The 18,453-nt window shown below is 55.8% G+C and overlaps 2 protein-coding genes across 4 annotated transcripts in view; both read right to left on the reverse strand.

Annotated features, from left to right (window-relative positions):
• Nucleotides 1–1,805: 1,805 nt before the first annotated feature.
• Nucleotides 1,806–9,731, reverse strand: TMEM222 (transmembrane protein 222). Its single transcript, XM_068657925.1, has 6 exons — nt 9,575–9,731; nt 7,504–7,588; nt 6,897–6,928; nt 6,119–6,215; nt 5,829–5,959; nt 1,806–4,877 (listed from the first exon to the last, which is right to left on the reverse strand). Exons 1-6 carry the CDS (start codon nt 9,688–9,690, stop codon nt 4,790–4,792), a joined length of 549 nt encoding a protein of 182 aa, XP_068514026.1. The 5' UTR covers nt 9,691–9,731; the 3' UTR covers nt 1,806–4,789.
• A 5,004-nt stretch (nt 9,732–14,735) lies between these two features.
• WDTC1 (WD and tetratricopeptide repeats 1) overlaps nt 14,736–18,453 on the reverse strand; it is a 30,839-nt gene continuing 27,121 nt past the window's right edge. For all 3 annotated transcript variants that reach the window (XM_068657919.1, XM_068657921.1, XM_068657920.1), the window contains 2 exons: nt 17,944–18,136; nt 14,736–17,804 (listed from right to left, as the gene is read on the reverse strand). In XM_068657919.1, coding sequence (XP_068514020.1) covers nt 17,607–17,804; nt 17,944–18,136 — 391 coding nt within the window. In that variant the 3' untranslated portion in view covers nt 14,736–17,606. The remainder of the gene's footprint in view (nt 17,805–17,943; nt 18,137–18,453) is intronic.

The following is an 18,453-nucleotide window of genomic DNA, read 5'->3' on the forward strand; positions in this document are numbered from 1 at the left end:
CCGGGGGACAATTTTCTTTGCACCCCCGCAGGATTGAACCCACCGCCACCCAAAGGGTCCTGCACCCACGCAGGGTTTTGCCCCGATGTCCCCACGGTCACTCGTGGAGGGGCTGGGGGGGGGCACCCAGCGCAGGAGCAGCTCCTTTGGGTGCTGGGTGCTGGGTGCTGGCAGCCCCCCCGCGGGCACCCAGAACAGGCTCGGCCTCATTTCTGCTCCCACCCACGTGCCCAGCCCCGGACCCGTTCCTTGGGTGCGCCAGGCGTGGGTGAGCCTGGGGGGGGGAAACTGAGGCAAGGGGTAGAGCTGGTGGGTTTGGGGCTCCTCACCAGCGGAGGGCAGGGGGCAGCACCCCATGGGACCCCCAGCCTCAGAAGGGGGGAAATCGGGGTGTCAGGGGCAGATCTGGGGGCTGAGTGCTGTGGGGAGCGCAGCAGGATGTGGCCCCCCCAGGGACGGAGTTGAGGACGCAGGGACGGAGCTGAGCACCCCAGAGTTGGGGGATTTTTGTGCAGTTTTAATTTTTTTTACCCATGCAGGGATGTCGCAGAGGTCCCATCCTCGGCTCCAGCTGGGGACAATAAGCAGGGGGGGGACCCTGCGCTGCGCCTGCTCCCCCCTTGCTGAGGGTTGAAACAAATGGGGGGGGACTGAGCACGACAGGGAAGCCCTAAGGGGGGGTAACCTGGCCCTAAGGGCGGCCCAGGCCCCGCTGCTGGCATTTGGGAAGCTCCAAAGATGCAAATGCTGAAATGCTGCTTGAGATCAGACCTCGGGGGGGGTCCTGTGATGTGGCCCCCCCGTCCAGCCAGCTGCAGCCAAGTGACCCCACTCCAAGGGCGACCCTGTGCCCCCATCCCCGTAGGGACATTCCTGGGGGGACATCGGGGGCAGTGGGGGCTGCCAGGACCCTGGGAGCGCCCTGCACCCAGGCAGGGCGATGGGTGACACCAGCCTGACCCCACCTTGGTGCCAGCATCGCAGCCCCCCCGTGGTGAGGGGTAGGAGGTGTCATGGGGCTGCTGCCAACCACCGCACCCACAGTGCGCTCCCCATGGAGCAAAAAGGGGTGAGAGACCCCCAGCCCCACACCCAGGGCAGGGGGTTTGGGGTCCTGCCCTCATCTCAGCACCCCCAGCCCCCCTCCAGCAGCTCGTGGGGCGAGGGAAGCCACGGGGGCTCCGAGCTTTGATGAGCTGGGGGGCGAAAACCTCCCAGATGCTGAGAAAAGAGGGATGCCAAACCTCGGGCTGCGTGCAGGGAAGTTATTCACAGCTGAATGAGATAAACCTACAAGGGGGGGGGTACCAAAAAGCATCCTCCTCCCCAAATGCTCGGCTCTCTGCCTGCTCGGGGCCACGCAGGGCTGTGCTGAGCTGGCAGGGGGTTAGGGACAAGCCCAGCACAAGGCAGGGACCCTTCCCCTAAAAGCTTTCCCCTAAACAAAGGCCCGCAGAAGGGCCCTGGCTCTCGGAGCCCTGGCATTAAAGCTCTGGCACGGCGCGGGCTCTGCCTGCACTGCAGCAAAGGCTTCCAGCTCTGCAGCAAGCGGCTCCCAGCGCCATCCCCTCCCCAGCTCCCCCCCCCCCCAGCTCTTCCCGACAGCAGCTCTGCAAACAGGACCGTGACTTCTGGCCACGCAGCAAGGGCAGCTCTGTGAAATGAAAGGCGCAGGGGCCTTCCAGGGCCAGCTCCTCGCGCTGCCCGCAGGCAGGAGGCTGCAGATCAGGAGGTCGAGGGGGGGGGGAAAAGCTGAGCCTGCTTCTGAAGGAGAGAAGCCTCGACAATAAGAGAAGGCACCTGGAGACATCCACAGAAATAAGTTTATTTCCCCTACCGTCAGGATTATGAAACCACAGAAGCAGAGTTTAAATATTTACAAAGTAATCCAGCGCCCCACAGAGATCAAGAGAACAAAGGAAGAGGGTACGCAGGGGCTGGCCCTCGCCGAAGAGCACGGCAGAGCCACGGAGCTCTGCAGCACGAGCACGTGCAAAGGGGAAAGGAGGGGACCAGAAAAGCGCCAGCGGGGAGGACAGGGACAAGGGGGGAACCTTTAGGAGGCCACGGGCAAGGAGCTGGCGGCGAGATGAAGGCAGCTGCAAGGAAAGCACGTCCCTCACCCACCCACCCACCTCCCAGCCCGCTCTCCCCACGCATCGCCCGTCTCCCCGCGCTCCCGCAGCGCCGGCGGCGTGGTGGAGCAGTAAATCTGCCCAGCCCACAGCCAGCCGCTCTGCAGGAGCCCTCCTGCAGGCACAGGGAGGCTGCCGGGGCTGGCTCTGTGCTACCTCTGCTGCAAACCTTGCTGTGGAGCCGCCCATGCTCCCTCCTGGTGCCCGGAGCCGTCCTGCCCTGCTGGCGGTCGAGGTGCAGGGGAAGCAGCTCCGCAGCCCGAGGTCCCGCAGGGCTCGTTTGCAGGGGAAGAGCCTCCGTTCAGAACCACAGATCTGGTTAAAAAATAAAAAAATACAAAGCACGGGGAGCAAACGAGAAGGATTTTCACGGTGGGGAATGGCACTCGGCACTTTCCGAAGTCCCGGGAGCAGGGATCGTGGCCAGCAGCCCCGCTCCCGGCCTCCCCTGACACCTCGGAGTCTCAGCTTTGGCAACGCTCGTCTAGCTTATCGCTGAAACACTGCAGCAACGTGTGAGACAGCCCCAAGAGTCTCTGGGTTATTGCTACTGCGTAAGACAGGTTGGCTTCAGCCCTGGGGCCGGGGACTCTCGGCGCATCCTTGGCAGGACATTGAGGAATCGCGCTAAAATGACAAACTGGGGCAAAGGACTGATCCCTCCCGTTCCACTGGCTTGTCCTGGGGCACGGCAGCCACCCCGCCGCGCAGCGACGCTGGGCAGCTCTGTGAGATTCCATCTTTTCCTTGCAAGGTTCTCTTTGATCCAGGTTTTGGCTTTCTAATTGGCCTCAGCACCCTCCAGCCCGCTCTCCGCTCGGGTTTAAGGGACTGCACGCAGGAGACGCCGACTGCTTCAGCTCCAGGCACGTGGGGAAGGGCAGCGAGGAGCTCCCACCCTGCCAGGCCAGCACCAGGTGACAAGGACAACTGGGTGCTAGGGAGAACGGAGAGGTTTAAGGGGCTATTTAAGTGTGACCGAGGAGGAAATGAAGAATTCGAGAAGCCCAAGAGCCCCCAGCCCCCCTGTAGAGCTAGGGGGGAGTCAGGGGGATGGAAGCAGATGGGGAGGCACAAAGGGACGGCCTCCAGAGCCAGCAGGGGGACTGACAGGGCTGCCACATCAGAGGAAGCCACAGGGATGGCACGCAGACAAAAAGAGCTTTCTTGCTGGCCACGAGCACTCCTTGAGGCTGAAATCCATCAGGTAGTGGAGTAAAGAGCCGGCCTTTCAAGGCAGGAGTGGAAAAGCTAAGCCTTCCTCTGCAATCAGAGGGCATCTGCTTAATGGCACACAGCCCTCGGGGGACACCCGACAGCCACCCGGCTAAGAGCACCCCAGAAAGCAGCCGGAGCCTCAGCAAGCAGGGACCCGACCCCAGGCACGCTCCCTGCCAAACCACCTCCTCTAGGAGCCGTTCTGCCTGCTCCAGGGCTCGGAAGGGCCATCAAACCCCCAGCACTGCCAGACCTTCTACATTTTTCACCTTCCAAGTGCTTTCACCCCAGGTGTGCTCTCCAGAACACGCCACAGCTCCCCAGGCAGCACCCCGGGACCAGCCACAAGACAGCAGTGCCCTGTTTGCTGCTGCAGAGCCCAAGCAGAGCACGTCTGCCCGCCAGTCCCTCCACCTCTTGAAACCTCCGCTGGCCCCACTAAGCCCAGGATTCGGGCACTGCTCTGCAAGGCACAGATGCTTTCACAGCCCCAAAGCCTTCTGTCCCGGGAGCAAGTACCTGCTGCTGCCTCTGCCGCCACCTCTGCAGGCGTGATTTCTGTGACATGCAAAGCGCTAGGGATCAAAGGGAAGCTAAGCAGCTTGGGAGGAGTGTAACGACAATTTCAGGCATTCAGAGCCCAGGGAGAAGCGGGGAAGCTAGATTTTCTCTGGCACAAGCTAAAAGGGATTTGGCAGCAGACTCCCAGCTCTGCGACACGCTGCTGAAAGTGTGCAGACTGCCACGAGCCATACCCAAGCCAGTCGCTCTACTTTCCTGCTTTTCTGGGCTCACCAGCAGGACCAGACGCATCTGCCCCGCCACGGAGCGTTCCTCTGTGTGTCTCTCCTCAGAGGAGTGCTGCGCCATCAACACCTTTCTGGCACTACTGGGGAGACCGTCAGCGAGGGCTGCGCACCCCCAAGAGGAGCCCCACACCTCCACTGTGAAACGTGTGCTGCAGGAGAGCCGTGCAACAGGGAAACAACTGCCCCTGGGAGACTGGAAACCTCAGGAGGCACCTGATGAGGTTTGCCAGGAGGAAGAACCCAGAGGTGATCAGAGAGAACCTTACAAGGTGCAGCTGCCCGCGCTCCTGAAGCAGGAGGCAGGGTTTGCCTCGCACGGAATGCAAAGGTGCCCACGCCTCTCCTTTCCTGATTGCGTTTCTACCTACCAAATTGCAGGGAGGGAGCAAATTCAGGGAGGGATCAGGAGGCTTCAGGACCTCTGCTGTTGGGAGACACCGTCGACAGAACAGAAACAGAAGGGTAAGAAGCCAGTCCCGGGGAACAAAGATGAGTTGTTACAATGGAGTGGAGTGGCCACCTTCCCCAGAAAACGCCTCCCGGAGTCCCACGCCTCCACCTCGCTGAGTCAAGCAGTCACAGTTTCTTCCTTCGTGTGCCCGCAGGACGGGGAGCTCACAGCTGTCATCACCGCAGGTGAAGCGTCAGAACGACCGTCAGGATCACCCCCAGGAGGAGGACAAAGGGAAGCCAGGTCTTCACAAATCCCCCTACGCTGCAAGATGGGAAAAAAACACAACAGGGGGAGAGTTTGAACATAAGAAGTCAGCAGAGGAAGACAGGAGGGAGAGAAGGAAGTGATGGTAAGTGGAGAAACCAGAAGGAGACAGATGTTTCTCTTAACCATTGCTAGCACTGCCACACAGCACACGTTAAAAATGTGAGGTTAAATCAGGTCCACAAATAACTGCATCATGAGCAACAGGGCTGGACTCGCCTTCCAGCTCAAATCCAGGTCAAAGTCTATGACTTTGGCATGTTTCATATCTCCACAGACAAACAATGAAACCCCATTTCAGTCAGCCTCAGCGTTCAGGCTGCTGGTGTATTTACCCAGCGCAGGGGGACCACGCTTGCAGGAAAGCTGGTTGGGCTCTCCCAGAAAAGGCAGACCCAGCAGAAGGGAAGCAACGAGAAACCTTTGTGCAGGGCTGTCCTCGCAGAATCTCCTCTCCAGGCCCAAGGAGATAAAATGGAGATTAAGAGCTCTTTCTAATAAGGAAAGCTCAGGGTTTCCCTCTCCACTCCAGCTGGAAATCAGACTAGTTTTAGTGTAAACAAGATTCAAGAGAGGGAAGAGAAACCAGCAATCCTTGGAGAGGAGCCATTCTGTGACCTTCTGTTCTGACCTAACCCAGCCAAAAGACAACACAGAGAGCGATATTTGCTCTAGTTAGCATTTCCCAAATTCCTGGCACCCTAAATTCGTTGCTAGAGACAGTATCTCAGGAGCAGCATCCAGTGCAACCCAGCAAACGCTCCTGGTTCTTTGCTTAAGAACAGGCAGTGAGAGCATCACCTACCAGCAACACTCCCCCACGTGTTGTGGGTGGGTGTAGGGGGAGATGTTCCTCCCTTTCCCAAGAGGCTGAAGCCCTGGAGGGATGGGAAGAAGGAAAGAAACAAAGCCCCTTTGCCTGCTGGATCTAGACTGCTCTCAGCTCACCTTACATACTTCCCATAGAGGAGTGAGAAGAAGCAGAGCTTGACCATGTTCCAGGAGGTGCTGTTGTCGTATCTCATCAAGTTCAAGGCCAGAGCTACGTGAGAGTGGCAGTTATCACAGCAGAGGTTGTGCTGGAACAGAAGAAGGGGCAGAGCGTTAGAAATCCTGCCTCAGGGCTCCCCAGCCCTGCACACGGGGCTGGTGCAGGCCCACAGGTCCCAATCCTGCAGGAAGGACCCCAACCCCGGGGAGGTGTCGCTCCAGGCAGGACGCGCGCACCGCAGCCGTACCATTCGGTGCTTGTACTCCTCCGAGGCATCGTGCACAGCCGTGTCCCACATGTTGGGGTTGGAGGAGTACACCTTGCCAGGATCCAGCTTCCAGTACCTGGGAAACGAGAACAGATCCCTTCCGTGATCCCTTGGCTCTGCTGCTGCTCGCCTGCAACCTTTTTTGCCCTTCCCAGCAGGAAGCTGCTTGAAGGGCTTAGGAAAAAGGCTGCCTCTGGAGCCCAAGGAACTGCACCCTTTGAGACCAGCACATGCTGCAGGAACCAACACTCAGCACCCTCAGCCCTGGGGCACTCCGGACAGAGAAACTGCAGGCCTCGAGGCTATAGGCCCCTCTGAACGGCTTTCATGTGCTATGAGATGAAGCCTGCAGGCCACTTAAAATGTAAACGTGATCTGACAGACACACAAAGCCCAGGAACCTCGCCCCCTACCCCAGAACATCATTAACAAGATGGGAGTGATGACAGGTCATTAGCACGGACACCATTTACTTGGAGCACTTGTTGCTAACATTCTTTTAAAATGTTTTGGCCTTTTTTTTTCTCGTAAAGGCTCCGTACAGCTACAGTTATTAATGCCATTATCCTGCTGCCACGCTTCTAAAAAGATTGAACTTAACGTGGTTTCTTGAAAAGCACAGACACAGCAGCCGTCCACTTGAATTAGGTTATGTGAACAACGAGAAGAGCAGTGTTACGGCCTGGCTGCCTCCGTGAATTAAAGGACATCTGCAGGTCAGCTGCTCAGTTCAATACAAAGTAACGGGAGCACTTACTTCACTGGCTTCCCAAAGGCCATGTTGTCTTCCTACAAATAAAACAGAAAAAAGGGAGCTCGTGAGGACAACCCCGCGCTGTGTTCATGACACACCTCTTGCTGGAAACCTCTCAGCCCGTGATTATGTAGCAAGGACACTGCCACATCACCTCAACAGTCCCAAGACACCGACCCCATCCGTGTTTTAGGTCTCAGCTGTGTTTGTAAGCTCTTGTTCAGGGGGTGAGTGCGTTCATGCTCTGTACACGGTGGCATTACCTGGCTCCACGGTGTATGTACCTTGTTCCCTCCCTTTAAACTGTGAATGCCTCGTCAGCTCTAAGGTGTAAGTGTCCTAATCTTTAAGGAGCATTAATTATCCCACAGGATCCTTCACCTCCTGCTCCCCAAACCAAACCAGCTGCTGTTTACCAACCCCCCAGATGACCTGCACTGGACAGCAACCTTCACGGCACAGATCCACGGTCTCGGAAACACCTCAAGCCATTACTCTGCAGAACTCAGAGCTGCAAAAGACAGGGGGTGGCTCAGAAGCCCCCAGCAGAGGTGAGACGCTGACCAAGCACAGGATTTGCCTCACGTACCTGGATCTGTTGCCTACTTACCGAGACAAAGTACGGCCCCGCGAAGTCCCGGATGACCCCGGTCGACGTGCAGATGCCCATGTGGCCGATGATAGGGAAGAGCCACCTGCCGAGGCAACAAGCGAGGCGTCAGGCCGAGATATTTGCCCCCCGATCGCACCGAGAGCGTGCGTCCTGCTGCCAGGAGCCCGCAGAAGCAGCCACACAACAACCTGCACAGCACGGGACAGACCAGGAGGTGAAAGCAGGAGAGGTACAAGCAAAGGGAAAGCGGGCTTGAGCTGGAAAGGGAAAACACCCAGAGCTGTGCTCCCCGATGAGCTGATCTAGTTGGCTCATCTGCAGGGTGGTCAGGCTTCAAGTTTTCACTTTTTAAATTTAAAAAACATCATTTTTCAAGGCACTTTTCACATTTTTGAGTGGCTGCAATTACAGGATGAGCAGGACTCCAATGGCCTGCACCACCTGCACCCCCCGGACAGGGAAGGGCAAGTCCCAGGCTCCCAAACACCCCATTTGAGCTTCTGAGTTAAAAAAGGTTAGATCCTGATGAAACAGTGGTGAGATAAAGCCGGACTTCCCACTTCAACAACTGAGAAGAAAAGGTCCCCCTGCCCATCTCCCCATTCACACTGCACCTAGATTTTGGCACCTCAGGTGGAAAGCGGGGCTGCTGGCTCCAGGAAGAACAATCTCCCTCTAAATGATCTCTGTGTTTCAAAGACTCATCCTCCTCTTCCTTTGATATTTGCAGCTCTGCAGCTCTTTATCTCCCCCTCGGATCCCCCATGACCCCTACATTTCAGGCCAAGCACCAGCGCTCACCCACACCCTCCTGCATCCTCAGCTTTGCTGCCCTCTCTCTGATTTCTCCCTCCCCTCATGGGACCGTGCCTGGCGACTAATATTTCAGGTGCCATTACAGCAAGGTTAAACAAGAACAGATTCACAGCTCAGTTAGGGAGATCCTAAACCCACCGAAACGAGCAGATAAAGCCAAGCACACCAGTAAGTGCAACTGAGGAGATAAACTGTGCCCAGCTCCCGCTGATAACGTAACCTCACCACGCAGGGAAAGGCTTCCTGCAAAGTTTCAGCGCTTGCATCACTTCACCTCTGCGTTTTCCTATCTGGTGCGATGCAAAGCAGCCAGGCGGCTTCACTGCCTGCACAGAGCCGTGTTCTATCAGCCAGGAGGTGCAGCTGAACGCAGCCCTGTCACAGCTTTGCCACCTTCAAAGGTGTAAACAGATCTTCCTTCTCCTTACCTCTCCCCCCGACGCTGACTCGCTTTCAAGCCTCCAAACCCCGGGATGACAGGAAACGTCAGAGGAAGAAAATTGGGGCAATTATGCAATCTAGCGAGAGATTTCGCCAAATAACGACGCTGAAATTTCCACTGCTAAAAAAATCAAGAGGAAGATGCCACTGCTCGATGGGGAACGAGCCCACAAACAAACAGGGAAACCCACTAACTCTGGCAGGACAGCTCTCCTCAGCAGTCCCGGGGGGAGATAAGGAGGTCGAAAGCTTTGGAATGGGGAGGACGGGAAGTTCAGCCGTGTGAAAAAGAGAAGATAACGATCAGGGCAGGTTCACACACGCGGGGCAGCACAGGGAACTCTTCTCCCTGCTGAGCAGAGGCCCGGCGCCGTTCCCAGCCCCACAGACCGTGCCACGTCTTCGCCCTGACTTTCAGCCCCGGCTCAGCAAACATTCACACCCGGCTGCAATTGGAGGGGGTGAGGACGGCGTGAAAACCACCCCCCCCCTCCCCCAGGAACCACATGTTTAGGGCTTTCCATTTTCCCACGACTGCAAGAAAAAAAAATTAAAAAACAAACAAAACCACCACCAAAACTCTCCTTGAAGCCTGCCTACCCCCTGCCAGCACCACAAACCCAGCAGGGGCTCCCCTGGGGCTGGCTGCGAGGCCCCCGCGGCTTTGGGCCCCCCCTGAGGCCCTTTCGCCCCCCAGCCCCAACCCCCCCCAAGGCCGAGCCGGTTCCCCCCCAGGCCCCAGCTCCTGAGGAGACCCCAACGGCTCCCGGCACAGCCTTCCCCGCCGAGCCCCCGAGGCTCCCGGCCTCACGTCAGGACGGGGATCGGGGTCCAGACGACGCAGTAAGGGAAGCGGCCGCGCTCGGCGTCCAGCCCGGCCCCCCCGGCGCCATGGAACTGCTTCATCTTGGCCTCCGCTTCCGCCATCGCCCGCCCCGCCCGGCCGCCGCGCCATGGCGTCACTTCCTGGAAACCGCGCGGCCGCTTCCGGGTGCGCCCGGTAACCAGGAAGTGGGAGAGGCCTAAGGGCCGCAGGGGTCGGGGACCCCCCCCGATGGACCCCCCCCCCAAAAAAAAAGCCAGAAGCGGGGCTCAACGCCCCCCGCAGCCATGGCTTCGCTTTACAGTGGGCTTCGTGCTCTGTAGCAGCCTCTCAGGCCTACACCATTGGCACCCACAGCCAAGGACGGGGGGCTCCCCCTGCGTGGGGGTGCCAATGGTGTAGGGACAGTGGAACCCCCCCTCCCCAGGACCCCGAGGAAAATCAGCACCCCCCAGGGACAGGAGGAATGGGAGGGAGAGCAGGGGGAGGAACAGCACTTACACCTGGAGAATCGGCTTAGAAAAATAACAATTGCTTTATTAGGAAGTTTAATTCAAACTCTACACGAGGAGGCTGAAGAAGAAATGGGTTTATTCCAGGTTTCCACCCCCATAACACGCTCGGCAAAATACAGAGGGACGAGTCACTGAACGAGTGGAAGGAAGAGGGACGAGGTTGCCTGCCACCGGGGTGCTGTGCCCAGCAGGCACAGGAGAGCTGCCAGGCGTCCGGACCCCCCTCTCCTCTTCACATCCTTCTGTGTTCCTCCTGGAAGCTGTTTGCGTCCTCCTTGCGTTGCGATCTCAAGCTGCATTTCCAAGGCCCACAGTTAGCAGAGGTTTCCTTCCAGCACAGTTTGTGGTGTTGGACGGCATGACGCTGGGGGGTTGCTCACAAAGCTCTTGCAGCTTATCCCTTCCAGCACGTGGCTCCTCCATTTTAGCTCTGTCACAGCACAGAGGCAAGGCAGAGCCGAGCACTGCGCTCACACAAGGAGCTGGCTTTCATTATCCACAAGCAAACCCTGTTACGACGAGAGCCACGTTCCCAACAGCATCACGAAGTTACAGCTTTTACATAATGTCCCCATTTTTCCTCATAAACCCTCTCCTTCAAAGCCTCCTCTCATCTCTACCTCCTGCATTCTGCTTTCCATCACCTGACTTAGCTCAAAACTTAAGCTGAGGCCAGCCTTCCACATCTGTCAGCGTCCTCCCCAGGAGCAGTGCTCCGGGGACAGCGCGGTGCTTACACGCCCACTACATTACAGACTAAGGAAGCTTCCAGCTTGAAAGCCCAGGCTGTCGGGAGCCTCTACCCACAGAACAGGCACATCAGAGGGGACCCAGTTTGCATTTGCCAGTATGGCAGTGGAAAACATTGGCTAAAGTCTAGTTCAGACAGCCTACCTGCCCTCCGTACATGCTAAATTGTCATATGAGTACTCAAGCTTCAGTTCAACTAGAATTGTGCTGCAGTCTACGTTTCCTCGCCTCTACAAAGCCCTCGGCTCGTCTACCATCCCACCTTGCCTCCTAGTCTAGACCACGTTTTGGAACAGATCCCTCTGAGAGGGAGGGCAGCTGCAGAGGCGTCAGGGCTGAGGCAGAGCCACCCACCCAGGCACCCACCGGGAGCAGCTCGAGTCAAGCTGCAGTGCAGGCACCGGCTCAGCATGACCTGTCACTGCGTCAGAGCTGATCAAGAGCCTGAGACTGCGCTCCTTGTAATCCGACGGTGAAGGGATTCACGAAACAGTCCAGTTCCAAAAGAGAGAGAAAGCAAAGGAAAAAAAAAGAAAAAAAAGGAAAAAAAAAAAACAAAAAAAAAAAACAACAGACACTCGAGAGCAAAGCCATGCCCGGTGCTTTGGTTTCTAAAATGCTTCCTATTTTGGCACTTGGGGTAGAAGATAGACACAGAGGTTGTATGTGTTCCAGTGAATGCTTTTTGTTCTATGAAGAAAAATATTTGCATTGATTTGCTCCAAGCTCACATAAGTACCAGAGATTGTTGAAACACACGAACAGAGCCCAGTGTTCGCATCAGCTAACGCGGTCCTGGCACGTTTGTCAGATTAGGCAATGGATTTGCTCTTCCTGCTCGTGTCTCAAAGGCTGCTAAGCAGCGTATCACCGGGGACCAGCTCCCTTGGCAAAGCCCCACGGCAGGGACGGCGCTGACAGCCTCTGCAGGACACACGGCCCCGCAGTGCCACCGCACGGCCTCCCCTCCCGCCCAGCCGGGGGGCATCTCAGCCAGCCCGCTTTATTGCCTCTTCAAACCAAACGCAGGAGGGCAAAAACCCAAGTGCTGGAGCACAGAACCCCTTTTTCCTCAGGCTGGATTTAAAAAAAAAAATCGATATGGTGCTCCTGCACCGCACAGCTCTCGGTGGGGCTGTCAGGCAGGCAGAAGGGCTCTCCAGCCCTCGCAGCGCACTGGCAGAAAACGGGTGAGCTGTAGCTGACAGCAGGGTCTTCCTGGTGACAACTGGAAGGCTGCTGTTGTTCTGCTATTGATCTAAGCAGAATACAAAACACCTGAAGTCAGCAGGGAAAAATAGCTGCAGTTGGAAAAGAAACCGGAGGTACGGGGGAGGGAGCAGGGGGGAGAGCAGGTAAGAAGTTTCCCATGCATAAAATTAACGGCCGGGCGTTTTATTGCAGCTATCTTGCCCGGCTACAATACTGGATTAAATGTAGGGAGCAGGAACGCTGCCATCATTGTTTTTGCAGCCTCTCATTTGACGAGAAACAAAAGGTTTCGCTCCCGTTCCTGCCAGCGACTTGCCACCAGCGGCTCCGCTCTCCTGTCAGCAAGGAGCAGCTTTACCTCCCCTCGGCCAAAAACGTCCTGGGGATGATGCCTGCGGGGCCCAGCGTGGCCTCATAGCCTGGAGGCACAGAGCCTCTCGGTGAGGAGACCCTAGGAAGGAGCAGCCCGGACCCCACACCAGTTTGGGTTTAGCCCAAGCAGCCAGCACCGCTGGCGGAGCTGAGGCTGGAAGGGATTTTGCTACCTCCCCTTTCTACCCCGGCTCATCTCTGAGGCTGAAAGAAGCAGGCACCCAGCCAGCTCCCGTTCGGTAAGCAGCTTCCTTGGGAACCTTTCCCTGTTGTGACAGCTCCAACATTACAGGGACTGCCAGGACCAAACCACTCGAGGAAGAGGTCCCCTCCCCCTTCTGACATTGACAACCGCGGCGGCGGCAGCAGCAGCACCGCGTGCGGGAGCCGACCGAGAGCGTCAGCGGGGCACGGGCTGATGGAGGACACCACGGCGTCCTTCCTCCGCCCCGGAGGTGATGCTGGGGCGGGTCGCTGTGCGTTTTTGTTGCTCCTCTCCCGTGGTCTGCGCCTGCTGCAGGCTGACAGCCTCTAATCGCTCAGCGTGAACCAGAAACGTCACTCTCATCTGTATTGATGATGGTGCTACTCACCAGCGCAAGAACATACGCAGGCTCAGCCACCCACCCCAAAAGCGTGCCCTGAAGCCATCTCGCCCCTCAGCTTTCACCTTCAGGTCTTTTCCGCCTCCCTGTCACTCGAAAGCTGCTTTTCCTTCTCTCTCCCTCTCCACCTGACGCAGCCACAGGGCAACTTTTATGTCGCTTAAAGGGAAAGCCAGCAGTTTCTCGGGGACACGGGGCACACGGTGGAAGAGCTCCAAGAGCCAAGCGCGGCGCAATCCCCCAAAAAGGCCCACACCTTCCCTCCTTGCTTGCCAGCGCCGGAGGGGCTTCCCAGCAGCGTCATCTCCTGCAGCAGCAAGGCCTGAACGAGCCACAAGGAGCACAGCACGCGGGAGGGCTTAATTCCTCGCTGCAGCAGCAGGCAGCTTCCTGACATCCTGCTCCCATTTTGCTGGGAGGTGGGAGCCATCTTGAGCCCTTCGCAGCCTCGCTCCTGGCACTGCCAACAGGCGCAGCAGAGCGACTCGAGCTCATCCCTAGGGCTGCTGGTGCCCCTCTCCCCCCTTCCCAGGGCGGATTGCTCCTCTCCCCCCTCCTCAATCCAATTCTCTTGCTCAAGTTACAAATAAAGCTGATTTTCCAGGTCCTTCTAGGCCTTTCCACCCACGATTCAAGCACTCAGCTCCCCCTTGCCATGCTCCCTCTTTGTCCAACCATTCAGCCCAAGAGCTGACCTAATTAGCTGATTGCCAATTCCAGCTGTGGATGCACACTGCTTTGTTGGAGCAGAGCTGCCTTTTCAAGCAATAATTTATATCCGACAGGATCTGAAATGACGAGGCCTTCAAAAGGCCTTCAGCAGAAAGGTGTCTAACAGGAATTTCTCAGAGTTCAAACGGATTCTGAAAATAATGGACTGGTTTTCTAACCCAAGGCCCAGCACTGCACAGCTTGGAGGGCTGGGAAGCATTTGGGAGGTTTTGCAGCAGGAGCCCAAAAGGAGAAAGTGAGTTTGTGACATCCTCTAGCAAGGGATCACCTCTGGGTCTGAACGTGCATGTCCAGTGCACCACGCTTGTGCGAGATTTCCAGGCAATAAACACTCAGGAACAGTCAGGAGCTCACACAGGTGACTCAGAGAGGTGGCTCTGGGGCTGCCCCACAGCCTAAGCCACTGGGGTTTTGCTTCTCAGGGCAAGAGGCTATTTAAGAAGAGCTAAAAGGACGGATGGGCTATTTTCCCTACTCTGCTTTTCACCACCCTGTTCATCTCTAATGCTTGGATTAAGTAGGGACTCAAAGATTTTGTCAATTTTATCCCAACATAACATGATTCAAAGCAAATAACTCCATCATACGACCGTTTATCTACCTGTAAGGTGTGAGCACCACCTCTCTTCCCCAGGCTGCCCTTCTCATCCTCACCCCGGCAGCGTGAGCTCGAAACCAAGCCAGAGGTGGGCTCTGCTCCCAAACGCAGCCAGATCTGAGTCCCCACACCTGGGTAACGAGCTAACACCGGCACTAACCCTACAGCTCCAAGCCCACACGCCGTGTCCCAGGCTCCCCAGCCCCCTTCCCACTCGATTTTACAGGGGCAGCACCGGTGAACAGCCAACATCCAGCCCAACCAGGCCACCCTCCACCCACCCACATCCACCTCCACCTCCACGGAGGAGGCAAGTGGAACAAAGCCACAATAATCCCCCAAACAAAACGACACCAAGAAGGAACTAGAACAAAGAATTGTTTAATTGCTTAACTCTTTCTCTTCCAGGGACCACAGAAACAAGTTTTCTGCTCCTTCTAACGAGGGCAGTAAGGCTTGTGTGTTACCTCTACAACTGCAGGGGCAAAGTTTACGAGATGATCATCTTTAGTACTCGAAAAGGCTAGAATTAATAATGGTCGGCGCAACACTACGAATCCTAGAGTCTCCTAACGGAGAGCCCGTTGCTAGAATACAAAAATAAAGGAGGCATCCCTGCATATCCCAGGCTAGAAAGAGTTAACCAGAAAGAGCAGGAAGAAGCTTTCCCGAAGAGGGGGTCGAAGTAAACGGCAGAGGTCAATAAAGCAACATCTTCTCCCTACTTCCCCAGCATGTTTTTTCCTTCACCAATAAATACAAATTCCTCATTAACAAGCGCCAAAGCAGGCAATCTGCCCGCAACGAGGGGAAAAGGGGCTAGAGGCAGAAAGATTTTTCTCTCCCCTTCTCTCCCATTATTATTTATCTTTTTAATCAAAGCAGCCATTAAAAAAAAAAAAAGCAATCCTCTGCAGAGGCAGGGAATCTTGTAGCTTTCACACTGCAACTGGCAGGTAAAAGAGCTGCACTGTCTCACAAAGGTAAAAACAACAAAAAATAGCTGCCACAGCAAAAGGTGAACGGGTGGGGACAGGTCTGTTCTTTTCCAAGCTTTCCATCTCAGTCTCAGTTTAAAAATCAAAGTCTGCAGACGTTGTCTACTGAAAGCTGAAAAAAAAAAAGTTTGAGTGGGAGGAAGGGGGACGAGGATGCATCTAGTAGGAAAGCCTGAAGCAAAAAAGAAAAGGCCAGACCACGTCAGAAAGCCACCCGAGTGAGAATTTTCCTTTACCTCTGGGTTTTGAAGAGCACTGGGTGCCGGGGTGGCCTTGGGAGAGCTTGTGGACAACCAAACAGGTAAACTGAGCAAGCAGTCGCACCTCCTGCGCTGGTACTGCGTGAAAACAAGCACCGTGCCCTCAGCAGCCAAGCGCCAGCAGCCATCCATCCCGGCAGAGCTCTGGCCAGATGTTTCTGGTGGCAAGGGGCATGCTCCCGCACGACCGGGGCTTGCTATGGCTCGGTTTCACCCACAGGTGACAGAGCAGCCGGACCTCGTTGTCTGAAGGGCAGAGATCAGATCCCAATCAGCTCCACTGCGACTGCAAGGAGGGAGCTGGGGGGGGCCTCTCTCTGCAGGGAACAGCATCCTTTGAGAGACGCTGCCAGCCACGAGGCTCCGTGACCTCTCTCCCTCTCGCACAAGGCTCTCTCATCTCACAAAGACTGTTCTGGAAGGGAGAGGAAGCCGGTTACCTTGATCAGCCAGCACTGTGCAGTCTCTCTCATCAACGCCTGGCAGCCAGAAGCAGCCGGAGGAGGAAGGGAAGGCCTCTCATCCTTCCACAGCAGGAACAGGAAGACCGGGGATTGCACCACATGGAAGAACAGCCTGAATGCAGCACACACACATGCGCATGCTCCCAGACACGCATCTCACCCCTGGGACCAAGGTTAGCATGTTCAGACCTTCAGCAGTAAGAGACACGAGACAGCGCAGAGCAGTTAAGATCTCCAGGGGCTCTTTGGTCTTAGTTGATAGTCCTAGAAAAAAACAACCTCTTCAGATCGGGTTGTAGCACAGCTGTGTAAGATCTAGTCGATATTTAGTGTTTGGCAACTGCAAGAGGGGGGAAAACAGGGCTGCATGTTACACGAGAGGGGAAGGAATGGAAGTACAGTGCTGCATTGCTAGGCGTAGTCCTGGCTGTGCAGCCAGAGCCAGTGCGTGGAGGATGGGAGGAGGAAGGAGGGTTCCTGAGAGGACCACTAATCCATCAGCTGTTACTCCACCAAGGTGGGAAGGGCTCGCCTCAGCCAAGACAGAGCAGCTGGCTGCATAAAAAAGCTGCTGTCTGAAAGCTCAAAACGTGAGTTGCAACAAACACATGATGGCAACGATCTCAGCTCTAGCACAGGTGACACGGAGAGAAGGTGAGTACAGCTACACACGTTTTGGGCAATAGAGAGAGAAGCCCTGGGACAGTGCTGCTACCAGCCCCTTTCCTCAGCAGCTTTAGCTACACAAGTCCTAAGCCTCCGATAAAACCTGCTCCCATTGCTGCCACCTTTCTCCCCAGGTTCACAGACCGTAGAAGAAAGCATCAGAGCTGGGCGAGCACATCCTGCCCTGCTGAGCTGCACATACTCAGTGCCTTCGCTGATTCATCAACTAAGACAGATGCCCAGGGAAAAAGACAGGCGATATCCAGTCCTTAATACAACACAGCCACATCTGATGGCAATATGTTAGAGATGGAAGCCAGAAGAAAGAAATTATGGGACAAAACAGGTATTTCATGGCCAACAACCCAAAGCCAGGGGCCTCTAGACAGTCTGGTAGCATTAAGAGCAGAGTCAGGCTTTCAAGACCAAGATCACTGCAGTAAATTCATTCCATAAGCCCTGCCCTAGGTTTGTATTTTATTCAGGAATTTAACATCCCCTCTACAAATGCATGAATGCAGGCAACATTGCTCTGTACCAGGTCATACAGCAGCTCTGGAAAAAGTCACCGGCTTACACCGCTTACAGACAACTCAAAGATCCCTGGCGGGACTAAATTCCACTAAAGGCAAACCCCAGACTGCACTGCCATGCTGCTCAGTAGCGTGACGGGAGAAGGAGGAGGTGGTGGTGATGGTTTAAAGAAATGGCCGCTCCTGCCCCTGCCAGCTTGTCCTACTCTGTGCATAGTGCGATACAGTGCAGTCATTCATCAGAGAAAGTTCAGGACCAAGGAAACTAGGTTCCCTTTCAGCCAAACAATTGGAGGAAGGAGAGGCAGTTCTGTTTTAGCTGGGCCGGCACTGGACTTGCCCCTCTGAGCTGTCTTCGTCGTCTGAGCCTCCAGCCCCACCACTGGTCAGTCCTGTAATCCGGTACCCCATGTTGAGCAACATCACCTCCAGCGGGTCCGCATTCATTCGTCTCTGGTTCGCTTGGGAAGCACCTTCCATGTCCACTACCACGCGGCCATTGAGGGTTTCGCTCTGCAAGACAAGAAGGGAAAGAACTCAGCAAGACAGGGCGAGGAACAAAGAGCTGCTGCAACCATTAAGAGATCCCAGGAGGAAAAAGGTCTGCGTTACTCGTCGAGTCACCAAGACGGTTGTTTATTGTGGCTCTTACCTCTGGCCTGGGATTCCACAGCCGTACAACTGGGTCAATGCCACTGGTGGCCAGGAAGCAGTAACTGGGATGAGGCTGGAGACAATTCACAATCGACTCGTCTCCCTGCAGCACTCTAACAAGGTTGGTGGTTTCTTTCTCCCAGATGAAGAAGGAGCCGTCATCCGACCCACTGACTATGTACTGTGCATTGCTAGGGTGAAAGGAGCAGAGACTGGAGATCACAGCTCAGAGCCAAAGCTCTAGCAGACATGAGAACCTCAGATGGCTTCTATCATCAGTAGGCTGCCCCTCCTTATGCTTACGGATCCAAATAAAGCTTTCTGTGTTAGTTCCCTCCATCCCCAGAATTTGTTTTCAATCCCAAATGGCTTTTTGGAAATGCCAGCCCAACTGGGTCCTCTGTGGATCTGCTACTGAACCTGTTATTCACGCAGCCACACAAGGACGAGGGTTTCCATCATCCTTCTCAACCCTGCAAACCAGCACCAGCATCACTTCATGAACGCT

Source organism: Anas acuta, chromosome 21, assembly GCF_963932015.1.
Source record: "Anas acuta chromosome 21, bAnaAcu1.1, whole genome shotgun sequence".
Taxonomy (NCBI): Eukaryota; Metazoa; Chordata; class Aves; order Anseriformes; family Anatidae; genus Anas; species Anas acuta.